The sequence below is a fragment of the Trachinotus anak genome, unplaced genomic scaffold (genome assembly GCF_046630095.1).
Source record: "Trachinotus anak isolate AG129_WGS33_773 ecotype Australia unplaced genomic scaffold, CSIRO_AGI_Tana_v1 ptg000003l, whole genome shotgun sequence".
NCBI classification, from domain to species: domain Eukaryota; kingdom Metazoa; phylum Chordata; class Actinopteri; order Carangiformes; family Carangidae; genus Trachinotus; species Trachinotus anak.
Genome location: NW_027273854.1, coordinates 6,061,401 through 6,080,559, shown reverse-complemented (window position 1 = coordinate 6,080,559; position 19,159 = coordinate 6,061,401). Strand labels below are relative to the sequence as shown.

The following is a 19,159-nucleotide window of genomic DNA, read 5'->3' as shown; positions in this document are numbered from 1 at the left end:
ACCTAAAACATGCAGGAGGGGTTACATACTGTACCCACCTGTCCTGGCAGCACCTGGGGATCCCCCTGGGAAGAGGGGTGAGGTGTCTGGGGAAAAAGACTTTTACCTGGATTGATTGTGTCCCAGCTTCCAGATGCCGCACATGTTAAGTAATTGTCCACATGGGCATGTGTAACTGTCTGTATAACGGCACTGAACACAGCAAGTGTGAGTTGAATAGCTTAGTTAAGACATTTCGTCGATGCCCTGACACACTGTGTTTGTGTGTTGAAAGAAAGTGGGTGCATTTAGGAATCTCTCCTTTCATTTGACGCTCAGGCAGGTTAGCTAGAAAGCTGCATCCCCTGGTCAGAAGCAGAGGTGGATCAAATAATCGATGCTGTGTTACAGTCTTGGTTACAATACCATACTGATACTTCAGCACTTCAGTGTTGATGCCCTGTCTGTTGCACGACCGAAGCAGAGGTGTTTCCTTCCCCTCGTGCGCTCGCTCAAGCTGTGAAATGTTTTGCTTTTGGCAGTTTAGCCTTTTGCCAGTTTATTGCTGTTTGACAATGAAAGATTTTCACGTGTTTTAGTTTAGAAAGACTCTTTGCTTTTTGGTCCACAGTGCTACATCTCAGCTGTCTGTGAAACTCTGTGACACTGAAAGCTTTTCATTACTGAGTGAATAAATTCCAGCTCAGTAAAAACAGCCTTTTTAAACGGCGGGTTGTATTTTCCACTTCACTTAAACAAATACCTTAATATACCTCAGATGGTTTCAGGCTATGTGCAGTAGAGTGTGTTGCAGATTCAGGGAAACATTTCATGATATTATCACATCATGAACTACACTTTGTCTCAGAGGCTGATCTAGAAGCCCTCACTTTCTGTCTTTGTTATGTGACCAGTCTTTACACGATAAGCCTGAAATGCATTCATACTTACTAGAATAATGTTATTATTGCACACAAGCATCACATTACCTCTTACCTTTATCTCTCTCACATCTATGTTTCCTCCTTTCCTTCCCTCTAGGTGTTTGCGTGTGAATCCTAAAGGTCTGGATGAGGAGAGCAAAGACTATCTGTCACTTTACTTGCTCTTAGTCAGCTGCCCAAAGAGCGAGGTGCGCGCCAAGTTTAAGTTTTCTATCCTCAACGCCAAGGGAGAGGAGACCAAAGCCATGGGTAAGTCCGAGCCACCAGGCCCTAACCAATCCCAGCGCTCTGAAAAAACTTACATGAGTCCTCGTTTTCATTTTCACTTCCACCATTTCAGTAATTTCCTTAACTTGTCACTGGAAATATGTTGGCATTCAAAAACTATTCGAGGCCAACCTGTGTGGAAATCTGTGTTCAAAAGAGAACTGAGCATATCTCAAGGTTGGAAAAGTTTCAGAATTAAAAACTCCTGTCACACCTGTGTCTTTGGGGCAGTGGAGTTTGTAAATGCAGGAAGTGGGGAGTGTGTCTAATACACCAAGTGTGTCTAATAATGTGAAGTATTGATAGCCATATGGGCTTGTGTAATCACTGCCGGTTGGATTCATTTCTAGTAAATATATAATTCAAAGTAGTGTGGGGCAATTTTGATTTTAATTAAAAAAGACCCAACCTTTTTAGAAGTCTTCCTTTGCCTCGCTCCCCGTTGATGAATTGGAAATGAATGCACCTCCTATTCCTGCTTTTTTTTAATTAGGTTATGTTACGGGAAGGAAAAGCAAACTTGTGTGGAATTGAATTAGTGAGGGCCAGATGTGACCGCTTCCTGGTTATCGGGCTTTCTGGCTGCCTCCTCTCTCCTAGTCCCCTACAGCATACTGTACAGGAAGTGTAGAGGAGGGAAGATGGGGCGGGAGGTGGGGAGAGGAGAGGAGAGGAGAGGTGGGAGGCGGAAGTGTGTTTGAATCGGAGGCGTATGCGCTGAAACTGTGTACAACCCCCTGCGGTGCAGCTCGTGTAGAAAGGGAAATCATTTTTCCTGCTAAGAGACATCCCCCCATGTGAACCTGACACCCCCATCCCCTTGTGTGTGTTTTCCCTCCCTCATTTGCTCACTCACACCTCTCTCTCCTGTCTTTCACGTTCACAACGTCACTTTCTTTGCCTTTTATCCTTTCTTCTTCACCCTCTGTCCGGTAATGTCGGGATACCACCTCTTAATTCTCAGCAGCAGGCTGAAGAAAACTGAACCTCACTGTGGTTATTGTCCTTAAAGCTTTCTCTTCCGGCTGTTATACTTTATGCTGGTGGCTGTGTCGTATTGTGAAGAGGATTTTCCATAATAAACAGACCTTTGAGGTGCACAACTTCACTGCTTGGCCATTTCATGAACACCGCTTCCCTAAATGACCTCTGAAAGGCCAGAATATGGGGAATACCTAGTGAAGTGAAGAGGCTCTCATTTTCCTCTCCTCCTCTCCTCTTTTTGTGTCTCGAGGGGCTTTCGGCTATAAATGGTGTGCTCTATGGTGCACACCCCTTCCCATTCTTGCCATATGCCCTCCTCCAATCTTCCCACATTCCCCCCAGGGAGACCTAGGCCCTTCACTTCGCTCACCCTGTCACAGGTGAAAATTACCCAACTGCCAGCATATTTGTGACAGTTTAGCGAGCGCTCTGTCTAAGAATATGGCAGTAACGATTGCTCTATTGGTTCTGGATCATTTAAAATCCAATTTAATCCAGGCCTCTAGGAAAAAAGGCCAAATAAAAACAAAGTGCCTTAATTAAGGAAGCTGGGTGGCTGTGGACTGTGTATGTGGCAGGTCACCGCTCGGCCTGCTTATACACTGTGTCCCTGTGGGCACAGTTTTTAATAGAATGCATATTAAGTCTTAAGTTCTTTAAACCAGAAAAGTTAGGCAGAAGAATGAGTGAGTAATCAGTAAACTCTGAGCAAACTGTACTGAGATATAGCAGAGCAGCGTTGCTATCATGTCCACATCTAACTGATGGAAATCCTCAGTACTGAGCTGAAGTTTGGGTTTTGAGTTTGTGTTTGAATTTCTGTCTTTTGTATCTGGTGGATGAGGCAGACACTCACTCACAAGCCAGCCTCTGTCACTAATAGGAAGGCACTGGCCATACAGCGCCTTTCCACTGAGAAGATACACATTTTGATTTATGGTGAGGTGAGGACTGACGTGTGCATATTGAGAATGAAAGCATCCCTGCAGCACTTAAAAATGAAAGAGGCATAAATACAGTGAGATATGATGGCTGTGCTACGATGGCAGATTCTGACTTGGAAAGCTCGGCGTTATCTGATGAAGCTCCCCATCCGCATCAGTCAGCCCTTGAGCCCCCCACCAGAGAGTGTGTGTCTGCATCCTGTGATGGTCCGTACTTGCTAATGGAGATAGATTCAGACAGCAGTGGCAGCCCACCGCCCCCCTCTCCTTCCCTCCGTACTCCCGTACTCTCGGCTTGGCCACATCATTTCTCTCCCTGGCTTAATGTGCTGGTTCTCTCCTCCGAGGCTGTTGGGTGGGTTGTAACTTGTCTCTTGACACCCCCCCCCCCCCCTCCTCCTCCTCTTTTTTGCCAGAGAAAACAGCTGCCCCCCTGCAGACTCCTGTTCTGACAGCTTGGAGAGAAGAGATGGAAAGTTCTCATCCTATGCCGCAAGCTGTTTTGTATTCAAATAGCCTCCTTGTTAAGTCCCCCCTACAGACAATGGTTTTTGCTGTGTTGTAGCCAAGGGCTAAGTGAGCTTATGTGTGTATGAGTTGGCCGAAGAGTCTAGTTACAGCAGGTTTTTGGTGTGAGCTGCTTCTGTATTTTGTAGCTGAAGATTCAGTATGTTTTTCTTTGGTTTCAGTTAATTGAAGCTCTGGGTGTGAGCTTGTCAGAGTCTGTTGCCCTCAGTAACTGATGGAGGTGATCAGGCATTCTGTGTGGGTAAGTGGAGCAGGGCTAATAGAGTAGAAGCTATTGGTCAGTCTTTACATAATCAGATGGTATTGACATTGGTGGAAAGAATGTCAATAGACATGTTTGTGCTGACACTAGCTTATAGAGCTCAATCTTCCAGAGAGATTAGATTTTCTTCTCTAAAAGGCTGCGTATCATGTTTATATGTGCATCTGCCTGCTTTATGCCAGCCAATGTGAATCAGTGTGTTAGATGGGAATAGTTTTAAATTAGCTTTTTAGACTCTGATACAAATGAGATAAATGTGCACTTGTATAAACGGAGGAGTTGGTGCTAATTGCCCTGTCGCATCAATAGGTTTTGAGAGTTGGGGAAATGGATGTGAGTATGGTGGTGAGTTGTGGTTAGTGCGGGCCAGGGATTTTGCTAAAGTTGAATGTGTCAAAGAAAGAGGAGTAACAGACAGGAAGAAGGGAGGATGTTGACTCTGGCTGCTGTGTCGGCCGTTATTTTTCTACACGCCAGCGCATCGTCTGGCGACCTTCTCGTTCTGTGTGCCAGCCGTGCCCCTGAGCCCTCTGCCTGAATATGGATGCCCCGCTCACTTAAACAACCTGGCATCGCTCCTGCTTTCTTTCTCCTCTCTCTGTCTTCAGCTCAGATCTCATTTTTTCTCACCTTCCTCATCACCTTCAGTCTTTTTTTTTTGGCAGGGTGAGAAACGTCACTCTTTAATGCCAGGAACTTATTAAAGCGCGTTACAACGTGGTAAAAAAAAAATTCATCTCTGTCCTATGTTGAGTGGTACCTATACATGTCTTGGGTTTAACTGTGATTTTTCACACAAACATCATCATTTTATTCTGTTAATGAGATCTATGTGTCCTCACTGGTGTGGTGTAACTCTTAACACAATCTCCTATCTATGTTTGATAGTCTTTTTTTCACACCAGTCTATCACCCACATTTTCTGGTCTGATATCTCAGTGGCACCGACCCACTCCACCACTGTCCAGCTCTTGTTGATATTCTGGCAGAGTGGTTGCCCCCCCACCTTGGCCAGCACGCTGAAAGAGTGAGTGTCAGAGATCTGACCTGCAGTTGATTCTCTGCCAGCGCAGGTTTCTGATGCCCCACTGGAGATGGCAGCATGACATTAGCTGAGCTCAGCGCACACACACACACACACACACACACACACACACACACACACACACAACACACCCTCATCATCGCTGCCTGTATGCGTGTGCACATTCACACACTCACACACACTCACAGGCATGTCACTGTCACGGGTGAGGACTGAAGAAGTCACACCTCTCTCTCCCTTTTCCACTAGTCTTCTGGTGATTCTTTCAGCATTCCCTCACACCCCTTCCTCCTCAAACCTGTTTTTAACTCAAGATACTGCCACCGGGGAAGTCCTCACTCATCACTGCTTGCGTCCTTTCTTATCTAAATAACACAACTTCACAGTTAGATTCTCCGTCTTGGATGCTAGGTCTTATCAAACATGTTTAAAGGACATGAAAGAGTGAAGGAAAATCAGCAGAGAGAGAGTTTCTTCAGACCCTTGAGAGAGTCCAGGTACTAACTTTATTGCTGTGTGTCCACCCAGCCACAAACAGCACAGTGTACCACGGCCACAGAAGTGTGACTCTCTTTTCAGACCTGCTCAACTTTGGTTGAGAGATCTTTGGTCTAAAAAAGTCGTGACCCCCCCCCTCCCACCCTCCTTTACACAAAGTGGCAGAACAATGAATAAAATTGAGTCCTGTCAAAAGCAGAGTGCATAGATTTGTAATTTTTGTGCAATAGTTTGCATGCATGCTTATGTGTGTGTGTGTGTTTGCATGGTGATTCCTCTCAGCTTCTGTGCGTACACACTCTGTAGAGGCAGGGGATTACAGTGAAGGACCCCCTGCATGAGCAGTAGTGGGAATAACTGCATATGCACTGCACTCCTCCACCAATCCCCTCTCTGGCTGCCTGTTCCCTTGGTTCCAAACAGGGGATTTGACACAGGATCTTACATCAGCATTGACACTTCATCTTAGTGCTTCCCACTGTGATCTGTCAGCCGATCTCCTGTTGGGATCTCTACGCACGAGCAGCCTGAAGAGAAATCAGTTTGAACTGCCAGGGCTAAACACATGTAGTGTTCACACACTGCGCATGTATGAGTGTGAGAGGTGGTGACCTCTTGGTATGGGGTGATAGTGCGGTTTAAAGCCAGCGCTGTCAGCTACTTCGTCTTCTACTACTTTGTGCCCTTTAACCAGGTTTTACTGTAGATTTAAAGGTTGTCTTTATCATATTTCATCGTCTGGCATTAACACATGAATTGGATCTGGATTGTGGGTGGATATAGGTTGTCTGCAAAAGTCTTAAATGTCATAAATGATAAATTGGAAGCATTAAAACAGGATGGTGTCAGTTAAATTGGGTATAAAACGTGGCTTTCTGTGGTGTCTTTGGATGAACACTCATGCAGGTACACATTTCATACAGTTGTTTGTGTTTTCATGCTTTTTCAAGCTGAATATTTCTCTTATTTTCCATCTTGAGTGTCTCAAATAATTGTACATCTCACGTCACAATATTTCATGCCTCTAGGAATATGATAACATGTGCATTAGAATAATCCTTATGTATAGGTTGGAATTGAGGTTCTTGCAAATCTTGCAAATCACAGCTTGCAAGGCATGTCACTATCCCTCTTAATACTTATATCCCCCTCTATGAGCTGCCTGTTGCCTTCTGCTTTTATCCATGCACAAAATGCTAATTTACATATGTAGAGTTTTTTTACTGCATGAAGACTGGAGACACTTTGTCAGCGCGGTTACAAGCTTTTCTGTTTTTGCTGAGTGGATCTTCAGTGTGTTATTAGTGAATTTGCTCCTGGATTGTGATTCAGCTCAGTGTCAACACAACCCAGTCATTCAGATGCATGTTACATATTGTGTGTGTAGGACATTCTTCGAAGGTTCTTGATGACGTCTGCCAAAGAGATGAAAAGACCTGGAAGATATATTTGGCTCTAGTGGTTCTTTTCATTTTCGTGTATGGACATTAAACCCTTTACAGGACCAGGCATATAAATATAAAACACTGTGGTGATGTGGTGAGACGTGTCTACCCTGACAGGAATATGTGAAGTCCCCATACACAGAAAGGCTCTGTCACTGAAGCTCGACTCGACAGAACGCACTCAGAGCCGTGTCCGAGGAAGCGTTCTCGTCTCATTAACAAAATGGCGAATGATGTAATTTCTCCAAAGAATGGTGTTACATCCCTCCAACAGCGCTCCAGTTACTCGCTGAATTTATGTGTTAGTGCTGTGTTTCCTCTCTATTGCCAATTAGCTTTAATTTGCTGTGATCTCTGCAGCAGTCATGGTCTGCAGTCGTTATCTTTTGACCTTGCATGTGAGTATTTGTGACTGTTAGGTGACTGTGGATAGCTGTGACCGCCCCCACAGTGTGACTGTGGTACACACAAGAACTCCAGCACCTTTCCTGTGTCTTTATATTGCAACTGTTACAGAATCCTTCCTGCCACTGTCAGAGATAATTGGCACTCCATAAACACATGATAATTGGACTGCTTTGATCCCTGCAATTTCTCACTTCTTGGCCAAAGAGGCACAGCGGTTCTGTCTCATGTTTACCACTAGTCTTTATGTGGCAGCGAGAGGATAGAGAGAGTGAGAGAGAGAGAGAGAGAAAGAGAGAGAGAGAGAGATTCTGTTTTTCTTCTGAAGTGTTAAAAGCTCCCTGCAGGCAATACTTCCTGCACCCAGCCTCTTTCGCCATTGTTCCTCCGCCGCTTATGGCCATGACTCATAATAAACTTTCTCTTTCGCACACACATTCACACATGCAGAGCTTAATCACATTGTAAAAGTCTCCAAATAATCTTGTTTCACCTTGTTTGTGTGTTTTCTTTTCCTAGAGAGCCAGAGGGCGTACCGATTTGTCCAGGGGAAAGACTGGGGTTTCAAAAAGTTCATAAGGAGGGACTTCCTGCTGGACGAGGCCAACGGTCTTCTGCCTGACGATAAACTGACACTTTTCTGTGAGGTAAGCGTTGACAATCAATGTATCTGTAAAACTGAGATCGCTCAGTTAATATCTGTCACTCAAGTTATTTATTTACTTATTTTTATTTTTTAAATTTGATTTATTTTTAAACATTTTTTAATGTATGAACTGTCTGAATGTGAGGCGAAACAGTGGTGCAATGGTTAGCGCTGTCATCTCACAGCAAGAAGGTTCTGGTTTTGAACTCCAGGCCCGGGGTGGGCCTTTCTGTGGCGAGTTTGCATGTTCTCCCTGTGTCTGCGTGGGTTCCCTCCAGGTTCCTCCCACAGTTCGAAGACATGCACATTAGGTTGACTCTAAATTGCTCATAGGTGTGAATGTGAGTGTGAAGCAGCCCCCCTGTGACCCGGTTCAGATAAGCAGTATAGAAAATTGATGGATGTCTGATTGTTTGCAATTTTCAATTCAATTTATATAAATGTGTGAAATGTGTGGGAAAAAAAAGATCACTCCGTCTCTATTTTTAAACTCTTTCCAATAGAAGTTCATATTACAGTCTGATAATCCTGACTATATTGCTAGATCAAAATTATTATATTTCAACATTATAGACAAATACAGACATCTGTGATTAACCTTTAAAACCAGAATTGCAATGTTGGATCATACTGATGCTGGATTGTATTTATATTAGTAGGAGTATTTCGATTAGCTCAGAATATACAGTGGGGTCCAAAAGTCTGAGACCACTTCAGACTTCTAATAAAAGTCTGAAGTGGTCTCAGAATTTTAATACAATCTGAAAATAATGAAAACCGTTGAAATACCTAAAACTCATGTTAGTATTGGTGGTTTTTGCCTCGGAGTGATCACAACTGTAATTCCTGTTTCCCTTATCTTTTATTCGACTCGTTATACGTATGTCCCTGTTAGTGAATAATGTATGTTTTTATTGGTACTACATAGCCTCTGGGTTCAGATCTCTCTCTCATCACGAACACACAAGCTGATTGTCATTCAGCCTGCATGGTGGCTTGGCTCCGATTCCTCTGATCCAAAGCTGGCTGTTGCTCCTCATTGAAAATTCCCTTGTTGTTTTTCAGCTGTAACACAGGGGGCAGCAGAGGTCAACTGTCCTCTCTCTCTCTCTCCTTCCCCTCTGCTCCTCATAATGGAGCCAGGGTGCAGAGAAGAGGTTAAACTTTCTGCATATGTTAATGCCTTAGTTGTAATGCATGCACCCATAAATGTTTAAAAAGCATGGCAGTGGCTGTTTAAAACAATTCTAATTAACCCTGCGGGTATAGAAGAGAGCATGTCTTGAAGTTTTCCCTTTTTGTAGTGGAGCAATGTGCGAGTCTGTTTAAAGTGTTTCCAAACTGGGCTTATTGACAGAGGGGTAGGAGGGGCAGTGCTGCTTCTCCAGAGCCATGTGGGATGGGGGGTAGGGTTGTGCGTGCTTGTGTGTGCGTGTGTGTAGGAGTTATCTTACGCATATATTGTGCATGTTTGTGCAGGCATGTCTCACTGGGACGTAATTTTGAGGATGACACTGTTTGCTGGAGAGAATGAGCTGGAACGGAGAAGGATTAGTTACCTTGTAAAATCCTCTCATCCACCCTCCTGATGGGAAGGAGGTAGGGTTGCTGGTTCAACTCTTCAGTGGCCACTTCCTCCCCCGTAAATATCTGCTGTACTGTGGTAATTAGCCGGCTCTGCTGATGAACAAGCGAGGCAAAGCTGAATTATATAGCACATTTTACACACAAGCAAAAATCAATGGGCTTAATATAAAAACTGTGCACAACAGAAAAAGATTAAGTGAAAGTTGAAAGTAGATAAATAAGAAGAGACAGAGAACATTTTCTGTAATTCTTATGATTTAAAAGTAGTCTCAGGTCCTGTGGTCTAAGTTCTCACCAGCTGTGTGTGTGTGGCATAATAACTAAGCTTCACCATTTTTAAACTCAGAAAACATTTAGCAGAGCAGCACCAGATGACTGAGAGGTCCAGAGAGTTCATATTGTTAAAGCAAGTCAGAGATGTGATATATAGACAGGCAGCAGTGCTTTAAAATCAATTCTAAAACATACCGGGAGGCAGCGTGTTACAGAGAAAAGAGGGATGTTTTGTGCAGAAAATGATGAGATTTCCAGTAGTGAGGTCTGGTAGCGTTTTCCACGAACACGTGGCCAGGACGGTTGGCTGCAGTTGGTCATTGGGAGGGGTATGGCGGGCGGATGGTGGTAAGAAAGTGTGGAGTGAGTGATTGAATCTCTTTTCCTGGTCTTTTTCCATGTGAAAGTGAAGCCCAGTGTTTACCGTCAGAGACCTGGCTCCACTTTCGTCCAGATGGTCCTGTCCTGCATCTGAGAGAACCCCATTGCCCTAGAGCCCAGCTCTCTCCCTCTTCACTCTTCTCTCATCTCCACCACTTCCTCTTTTTCCCCTCCATCTTATCTCTCATTCAAACCCAATCTCCCTCCTCTCCTTTAATCTCTTGCTGCCTCCCACTTTGAGCATCACACTTTCTTACTTTTTTCCCTCTGTCTACCTTCACCTCTCTTCCATGTCCCCTGCCCCCCCCCCCCCCCCCCCCCTTCTGCTCAGCTTGTCTACTTTACCGTCGTCCCTCTTTGCCCTTCTTCATCTCCCGTCTTTTTTTCTCTGTGTAGTAGAGCGCCAAAGAGGCAAGAAGGCCATGAGGAGAAGCCAAATCACTGTGGGAGGGGGATACTGGCTCAACCTCTCCTCCTGACCCTTGGTCCCTGTGCTCGGTTCAGTTGCCTCTGGAGACATTAGTAATTCAAATTTAGCACAGGGAATCTGGCTATATGTCATGTCAGAGAGGGCCTGAACAACACCAGCTGCCACTCTCTCTCTCTCTCTCTCTCTCTCTCTTTGTCTCCATCTCTCTTTCTCTCTCTCCATCCCTGCCAAAGCGCTGTAGACACCTGCAGGTATTTAATGAGGAGATAGCTCCCATTAAAGGTGCTGCGCTGGCTGTCAAAAGAGAGCAAGAGGGACAGAGAGAGATAAAGAAGGAGGGGAAGGAGACTCGGAGAGGAGAGATCGAAGGAAGGGCCTTTTCAGGAAAAACGGACATGCTGGGTGGCATTGAGTCAGGGGGGTGAAGAAGAGAGGAGGAAGAAATATAGAGATTATAAAGGATAAAAAACAGAATAGTAAGAGGGTTTGGATTTGGTTTTGCTACAGAGAGAATGTTTTCATGTGGATGAGACATGTTTTTACCTCCTCTCATTCCTCCTCTAATGAGACGCAGAGGTAAAGGAGGTTAAATCCTCTCTCTCTTCACCTCACCTCTCTCTCTCCCTGTCAGCACCGCAGGTAACGTCTTGCTCTAAGGTCAGACCGTCGCTATCTAGCTGTTCATGCTAATGCAGAGGCTCTGAAAGTCTCCCATACCAGGCGCACGCGTCTGGATCCTGTGGGTCCTGGAAAAATCTCGACAACTTTGTGCTGTCAGGATACGTCTGCAGGCAGGAGTCGTGTTGACTGACACCCGAAAGGGTTACTACTCTGGAAGTCTGTTTTGATTGACTAAAGGAAAGAAGGGTTGTTTTGCAGGGGAGAAGTTTATGGTGAAACTTATCTGTCAGTCATGTTAAATTGGCTGCTGAAAAGCAGCAGCAGCACAGCGGTCCACCTTTAGTCGGCCTGAAGTCAGAGAGCTGCTGCTGCTGGACACGTCTGGTTCATTTCACAGAGGAGGCCATCTCTTCCTCTCCAGTCTGCTGTGGATTCAGGAGCAACAAGCAGGACAGAGTCTGTTTTTTCTCTGTATCCCTCATGCAGACACAACATATGGTAGAAATTATTACTCTGCTTCAGCCATTAATCGGCTTCTCTTTATCTGTCTTTATCTCAGCTAAGGACATGCTGATGTATTGATGTCCACAAAAGAAGGAAATCCCTGTAAATGTGAGTGTGATTCACCCTGAGGAAAACAGGCCAGTGGTCGATATGTGCTGGTCTTGTTTTTAATAATTTAGCCACTATAATAAAAGCTTTTTAACTTCAGAGCCTTGACTTTTTCCCCCTTTTCTGTGGACATTGATTGCATCAGGAGCACAGGTGGCTGTCAAACTTAAGAGGTGCTTGCATATTGATATATTATTTTGCCAATCGGGACTTTTGTTGGCTTTGTATAAAAAAATTGCATATCGAGTTATAATTGCTGACAAAAACGGTGATTGATGACAAAAGGTGACCGTTCACCAGCGGGAAATCACACATGATGACATCGCCTGCGCTTTTATGGCACACAAGAAGGTTTTGATATTGGTATAAAATATTGTTCTCTGATAAATTTTGGCCAAATGCATTAAACGTGTCATATCTTGAAAGGACAAATGTAATTTTGAAAAGGGAAAAATATGTAATTTGGGAACAGGAACGCAATGAGTGATCTAAATATCTGTTTGAAAAGCAGCATTCAAATGTTAGAGCCAAACTGGAAGCCAATGATTTTTTTCTTTCATCTACAATCAGGCCAAATATTCCTTCCCTACAACAACCACCACGATCCATTCCAGAGTACACAGAGGAAGAATAACAACTGATGATGACTGGATTGGCATTGATTATATTGTCCTTTGAGAAGTGCTGCATATTTGGCTGCTGTCTGATTTACACATAAATGAAGTAATGGAGGAGGAGGGGGTGAAGAAGGGGGGGTTGTTTTCACTTTTTTTTCTGGTTCTGTAAACATCACAGTGAAGTGCTACAGAGGGAAGAACAGAGGTTTTCTTTTACAGATATTATATCTTCTCATTAAAGAGCACAGCAGACGTGTATTAAAGAAGTTAAAGCGTCTTTATCTTCAGTAATGTGATGTATTCCTGGCTTAAACAGAATAGATTCGCGAGATGGGAGGAGCTGTTTTGGGCCCCCCTGGTTCCGGAAACCCTATTAATTTTTCCCAAAGACAATGTATCAGGACTCACAGTTAAAGCACATGAATGTAACTCACCCAGTTCAGTCATCAGTCTTAATGATTAACAGCTGCATTACAAAATATTTGATAAAAAGTCAAAGGCTTAAACTTGTGTACTTCAAGTTTTCAGAGAAGTTAACACCGACTGCCCAGGTTCTTAATGTCACCGTTAGCAACAGGCGCAAGCTAAAGTTTTAAGTACTGACAAAAGTGACAACACAACCTGCAACTTGAATTAGTTCCCTTTTAAACTCTAATAGAGTTCAGCAGCTATGACTCCATGTTTAGTCAACTGAGCGTTTTGAGTTCCCTGTTGTTCAGATTCACACCTCTGACTGGTCTTTTCTCCATAGCAATGGCACCTGAGGCAGATGGGCACTGTAGTATTTAGACCTGTCCAAAATGAAAGACGAAACATGAAGATCAGAATCAAAGGTGAAATCATTAAAAGTGGCGGCTGTATCTTAGACCTATGTGATATTAACATTATCTGTGAGAGTCCTGTGTTTCTGTATCAAATATGATTAAGGATATTGTTTAAAGAAAAACATTTTAATGGGAACAAAGACCAATGAAAAACACGCCCACTTTTCCAACTCTATATGTGGGAGGGGTTTAGATATGAGACGGGTTAAAGGTACATCTTTATGATTTGATTGGATCACTGAAATGCGGGCTTGACAGCAGAGCAGAATACAAACTGTAGAGAGACAGGAGGGCACTGTAGAGGACCGATGACCTCCACCCACACCTCCCTCACCCACGTTAGATCAGGAGGAGAAGGTCAAGGGAGAAATTCGTAAAATAATAAATTATAAATAATAAATAACTATTCTTTGGAAGTGTAAACAACAATTTTGCCAACTCAAATGCAGACACACACCTCCTACTATTCTGCTATAACACACTATCTAACAGTGAATTTGGGTTTAATGTAATGAACTGGGTTAGCTAGTCGTCCCAAATCAAATTTGATTGTATAAATGTGTGTTTACACCCCCAAACTCAGGATGAGTCATCATAAATATTATAATGTTTTCTAAGAAAAGGGAGGGATACTAATGAAAATGCTCAAAAGTTGCATATAATTAGCATATAACATGAGAGAACTGAGCAGATAACACAGACACAGGGGCAGAACTGAATATTTTCATTGAAATTACAATCAAATAAAGATATTGTTCATCTATAGAGCTTAAATCTGCATTTTTGCAATGAGAAAAAAAGCACCTCGTCATTCTCAGGGGTCATTGTAACGTGTGGGGCATAATAAGAGGCAAAAAGCTGTGCCTATGCATGTTGAACTAGTGTATGGTAACCAGTTATACACCTCTGTGCGAAACACAAAGGATAATGAGTGCATGGGTGAGGATCGGTGCCTGCATGTGCAAATTGGTAGATGAAGCAGTGTTTTTCTCCTGATAGCTTTTTTCAGTTGCACATAGAATAACGTTGATGTGATTTACTGTAATGCATTGCGACTGGTGTCTTGGCCACTGCTCGCCAGTCGGGGGTCTTTTCTTTAAGGCTCCTCCACCGTGTCCCTCCTGGGGTGAGGTGGCGGTGGGAGAATAAATGAGTGGGGTGCTGATGTTCAGCTGTTTCCTCCTCTTCCTCATGGTGTTAGTGCGGCTTGCCTCTCCTGTCGGTGGGTAAGCACTTTGCCGGGTGACAGCACCCATCCTTCACAGGGCCCTGCCATATGCTGTGTTGCTGTCAGAGGAGACGACTGCAGATGCTCCAGCTGCTCCATCCCTGCACACTGAACAACACACACACGCACACACACACACATAGCTCTCAGAACAGGATAAAGAGGCAGAGGCGGGAAGAGGCACAGGGAGGAAGGGGTGAGGGAGAAAAGGATGCACATAGAAGTTTGGGTTTGTGTCGGCAAAAACAATCCTTCATTTGTGGGAAGTGAGGGGTGAAATATATTTGTGTAATTCAGTTTTAGCATGAACTGAAAAGTGAAAAAGGTAGAATCAAATGTAATCAAAGAGATTGAAATGAGAAAGCTGATTGAGGGTGAGATGCAGCAACATAATGAGAAAACAGTGCAAGCTTGAGCCCTCTCCTGCAGTGGGATTTTCACTGTGATTTCTTGTTGGCACCCATTTTTGAGTCATGGCGGATCCTTTAATTGATTGTGCCTTTGCAGCACTTATGCACCAAAACCACATCAACAGGTCTTTTATGTCCCATCAAAAGCCCTTTGCTTCTCCCAGAATAAAGACACCAGAAATTGAACAAACAGGCAACTTTTCCCGCTTATGTATTTATTTTGTTTGCTCAAAACATCTCCTTCAGGCACTTTAGCGCGGGCCTTGGAGTCTCAAAGCTATCACTTTAGTGCCTGTGATCTTCCAACAGAGAAAACAAAACTACTTAAAAAGAGACCCAAATGGCTGGTGTGCACAGACAGCATACAGAGGCTCATGCTCACTGCCAGTGTTAATACAGAGTGTTATGTGTGTGAGTGTGTGTATGGAAAAAAAAAAATCTGAGTCTGTGCGTGTGTGTGTGAGAACAAAGTTGGCCAGAGACAACACACTTGGCTGTGAGTCGGGGGCGCAGGACACGAGGCTCGTTCAGCAGCTTGACTTCAAATCATGCATGAAATATGCCTGTGTCTGTGCAGATTCACCCAAACACCTCTGTGTCAATAGTGAGCTGACTGCTTGTCTTTGGGCTGAACCATTGAAATGCAAACAGGTGGGATCCTCCACACAGCAAATGAAATGACCACTGTAACACATGAGCAGGCACATACAGTGGCACGATTGCTCAAAGGTGCTATAGGTAAGGATGTGAAGCAATTTACATGTTTTATTTGCTTTTTTTTTTTTTTTATCGCCAGTGTTTGAACAGACTGCAAAATAACTTGTGAGTGATTTCTATGTGAAGGGAGAAAATCCAGAAGATGTGATGTTTATGTTCACTCCTGTGTGCCTTGCCTCAATGCCTCTTTTCTACTGCAACACAAGCTAGCATTAGCCATTCCACTCCATCTTGTCCACTATGTCCTCTAGCACTAACCATTAGCATTATCACTCAGCAAATTTAGCAATGCTGACATTGCTGAGCCCCTAGACAAACAGTGATTCATAAAGCTGGCTAGCTGGCTAACACCAATGTATCATGTAAACGTAGTCAGGTTATAATGCAATGAAAATGGATTAGTTTGATGTCACAAGGTTTTACTGTGCCAGCTAACAAGCTGATAACAATACGCTTCACAAATACTTATTCAGAAAAACATAAGGTTAATCAAACTCTAGTCTCACATAGCCAGACCTCCACATGCTGTGCCAGCACTGGAGAGTCAAGTATAGTCTATAGTCTCAAATATGGTTTATAGTCAAAATATAATAACAGTGTAATCATGCTCAGTCTTGTGTTTGCCATGTCACGGATGCTGATAGTTCACTGTGTCAATGATAACATGGATTTTCTGAATGTTGCACAAGCACCTTTAAAAGATTAAATTTGAGTGAAATCTGATTAAATCAGTAAAAAGTACTGAGACTCAAAAAGTTGTTTAAAGTTATAATCCTTAAGATTTCAGACCTGGGTGATTTGATAACAACTCCATTATCTGCCTTTTTATGATAATCGGATGTGGGGCATTTTGTGTTTTATTTTGTTTTGTGTTTTACACACAGCAGCAGGTTAGATTAAAGTTGGTTGGTTTAAATCTGATCTGCATTGAAAAAAGAAATGCCCAAAATAAATGAATGAATGAATGAATGAATGAATGAATGAATGAAAATTTCCTGTGATATCTTCACAATGACAGCTGCCCTATGTTTTGCCAGCTTTTAATGTGACGCAGCAGCAGTAGGAAATGTTTGGTATGCATTAGCATTAATTCAATATGGCTCTGACAAGGTGTAAAGTGAGCGAACAGTAAACAGTGAGGCTGATATCCGCGGGACAAAATTACAAACATTAATGCTTAATTACATGCATGCACCGTTTATTGTGAATCTTTCATGCGTGTGTAGGTAGGTAATTTGAATCAAACGTGGGACTGGCAGACTCCACCACTAACAATGAAAACTACTACAGAGCCATAAATGAAAGATAGTGCCAGCAGCAGCGTTTGATATCATGAAAACCTTAAGGAAAGCTTTGATAGCTGCTGGTGGTGCTGCATAGGTTTCACTCCATCTGTCCGTCTGTCTGTCTGTCTGTTGTCTGTGTTCATAGTTTTATTCATGATGTTTTCGTGGTGAGCACTTGGCAGTCTTTAGTTTTTGATTTGTTGTGAGCTTTTAAGTGGTGCACTGTTCTCTGTCTGCTTGGTCTGGTGTGTACAGCTGCTCAGACAAACCACCCAGTCGTTAGTGGTATTTTTTTTTTTTCCCTTAGTTTTTTTTCCCAAACAAACCAGAAATATTAAATAAATTACCTTTTGTGCACCAAAGAGAAAACTCTCCAACACTATGTTGTCACGGCAGCAAATATAAGAGCTTCAATTAACTCCTTAAGGGCTGTATAAGGAGGCTGGAAAACAATAATCATTAACTTGCATGAAATGAAAAGCCTGTGATTAAAGATGGTGAGGTTCTAGCTATTATCTTCCTGTGAATGACGTGTTTATTTTTGACTTTTGTTTAATAGCTTTGGGATTTACGGCTGTGTTTGTTTAATGGTGTCAGGACCACATCAGATTCTGTTATTAATCTCAGTTTTAATCAGTTCAGTGACCTGTTGCTGCTGCTGACTCTGATGCATGTATCCTGCTCTGTCTCCTAACGAAAATATCCTGTCGTTGCTCTGAATCTATTAGATTTTTCTGAGCAATAACATCTAAAAGTGGGTGGAGAGAGGATGAATAAGACAGGGAGAGGGAGACGGAGAGCTGCAGAGTGTGTCTGTGACATCAAGCCTGTTTACTCTGGCTGGCTGGAGAGTGGAGGGCGAGTCATGCATTATAAAAAGATGGTGATGAGTTCTGTGCTCGGGGCTTTCGACGACAAGTTTAAAGATCACAGATCTATTAGGCCGTTGCAGATGAAAAGTGTTTGTGTGCACGTTTTGTGTGTATCTGTGTGGTCTTTATGAAAGTACTCGTCACATTTGTCCCGTTCCTCAGCTGAAATAGATCCACCTTGTTATGTCTTAAGGTATGCTGTATGATAGAGTATGTAATATACAGTAGTGTAATATACAGCTTCCATCCACTGTTTACAGTCTAACATTTCATTCCAGTTAAATTGCTATCAAATTTCCATAAATACCAGTTCATGAAGTCCATGATACATCATCCACTAACTCTGAACTGCTGTTCCCTTTCTGCAATTAGTTTTTAATATAATTGTAATGCTTTTTTTAATACATTTGTTTTGTTCCTCTCAAGCAACAACACAACTCGCAGTGACTCTACAGACTAATATGGTATTTGATTTGAAACGCAGTGCAGATATAATACAGATTTTGTTGTAAAAAAATTAAAAGTTCCCTCTACAGAGCTCAACAGTAGGTTTTCAAGATCTGGATCACTGTCGGCCATTTAGTCTGTTGTGGTTGCCACAGTAGAATCTTTGTCTAGGCCGAGGGGAGTGATGCTGAGTGAAAGATAAATTGTAATTTCACCACCGAAACACCGTGATCAACGTGGTACAAATTACAGCAGAGGTTGGATTAAAAGAAAATGATTTCCAATAGTGACAGGGGGCTGCAGCAGGTGTACAACAGACTTGCATTTAAGACTCTACTCTACTCTACTACTCAGCGAATCCAGTTGTGTTTTCAATGCCATTTAATACTCTTCTTTCAAATGAGGGCTGTTGTCAACCTTTCTTTAGCTACTGCGATTGACCTGACCTTGCAGACATACAATTGTGCGTGTATGTGTGTTTTTGTAAATACCACACAGTAAGGACCAAAAAAGTATTTTCCTAACAGAGTGATGACATTGTGCTTGTCTGTGAGCAGGCAAAGATGGAAACTACCAATTATTTCGGTCAAACAGGTGCTTATTTTCATGTTGCTCATAACTAAGATGTATGATAAATACCAGTTTTTGAAAGCTTGTATGGGGATAGAATTGCAACCTTTCTGAACTAATATGGATGTCTTAAAGTTGTGCAAGTTTGAACACCATGTGTTGAGTCATGAAAATGTGTGGTAAGGGAGACTGGCAGAAATTTACATGTGGGACTGACAAATATTAAAAATTTTATGGAGCTAGCAGAGATATGCACTCATACTGATTTAAATCTAGTTACCCATAATGTCAGCAGCAATATGCCTCTGATTAGAAGGGAGTCTGTCCCAAATCAGGT

The 19,159-nt window shown here is 42.9% G+C and overlaps 1 protein-coding gene across 1 annotated transcript in view; it reads left to right on the top strand.

The window, feature by feature from the left end:
* spop (speckle type BTB/POZ protein) overlaps window positions 1-19,159 on the top strand; it is a 79,502-nt gene that overhangs the window by 41,236 nt on the left and 19,107 nt on the right. The window contains exons 5-6 of the mRNA XM_071469252.1: window positions 1,021-1,172; window positions 7,821-7,948. Of these exons, the coding sequence (XP_071325353.1) occupies window positions 1,021-1,172; window positions 7,821-7,948 (280 nt within the window). The remainder of the gene's footprint in view (window positions 1-1,020; window positions 1,173-7,820; window positions 7,949-19,159) is intronic.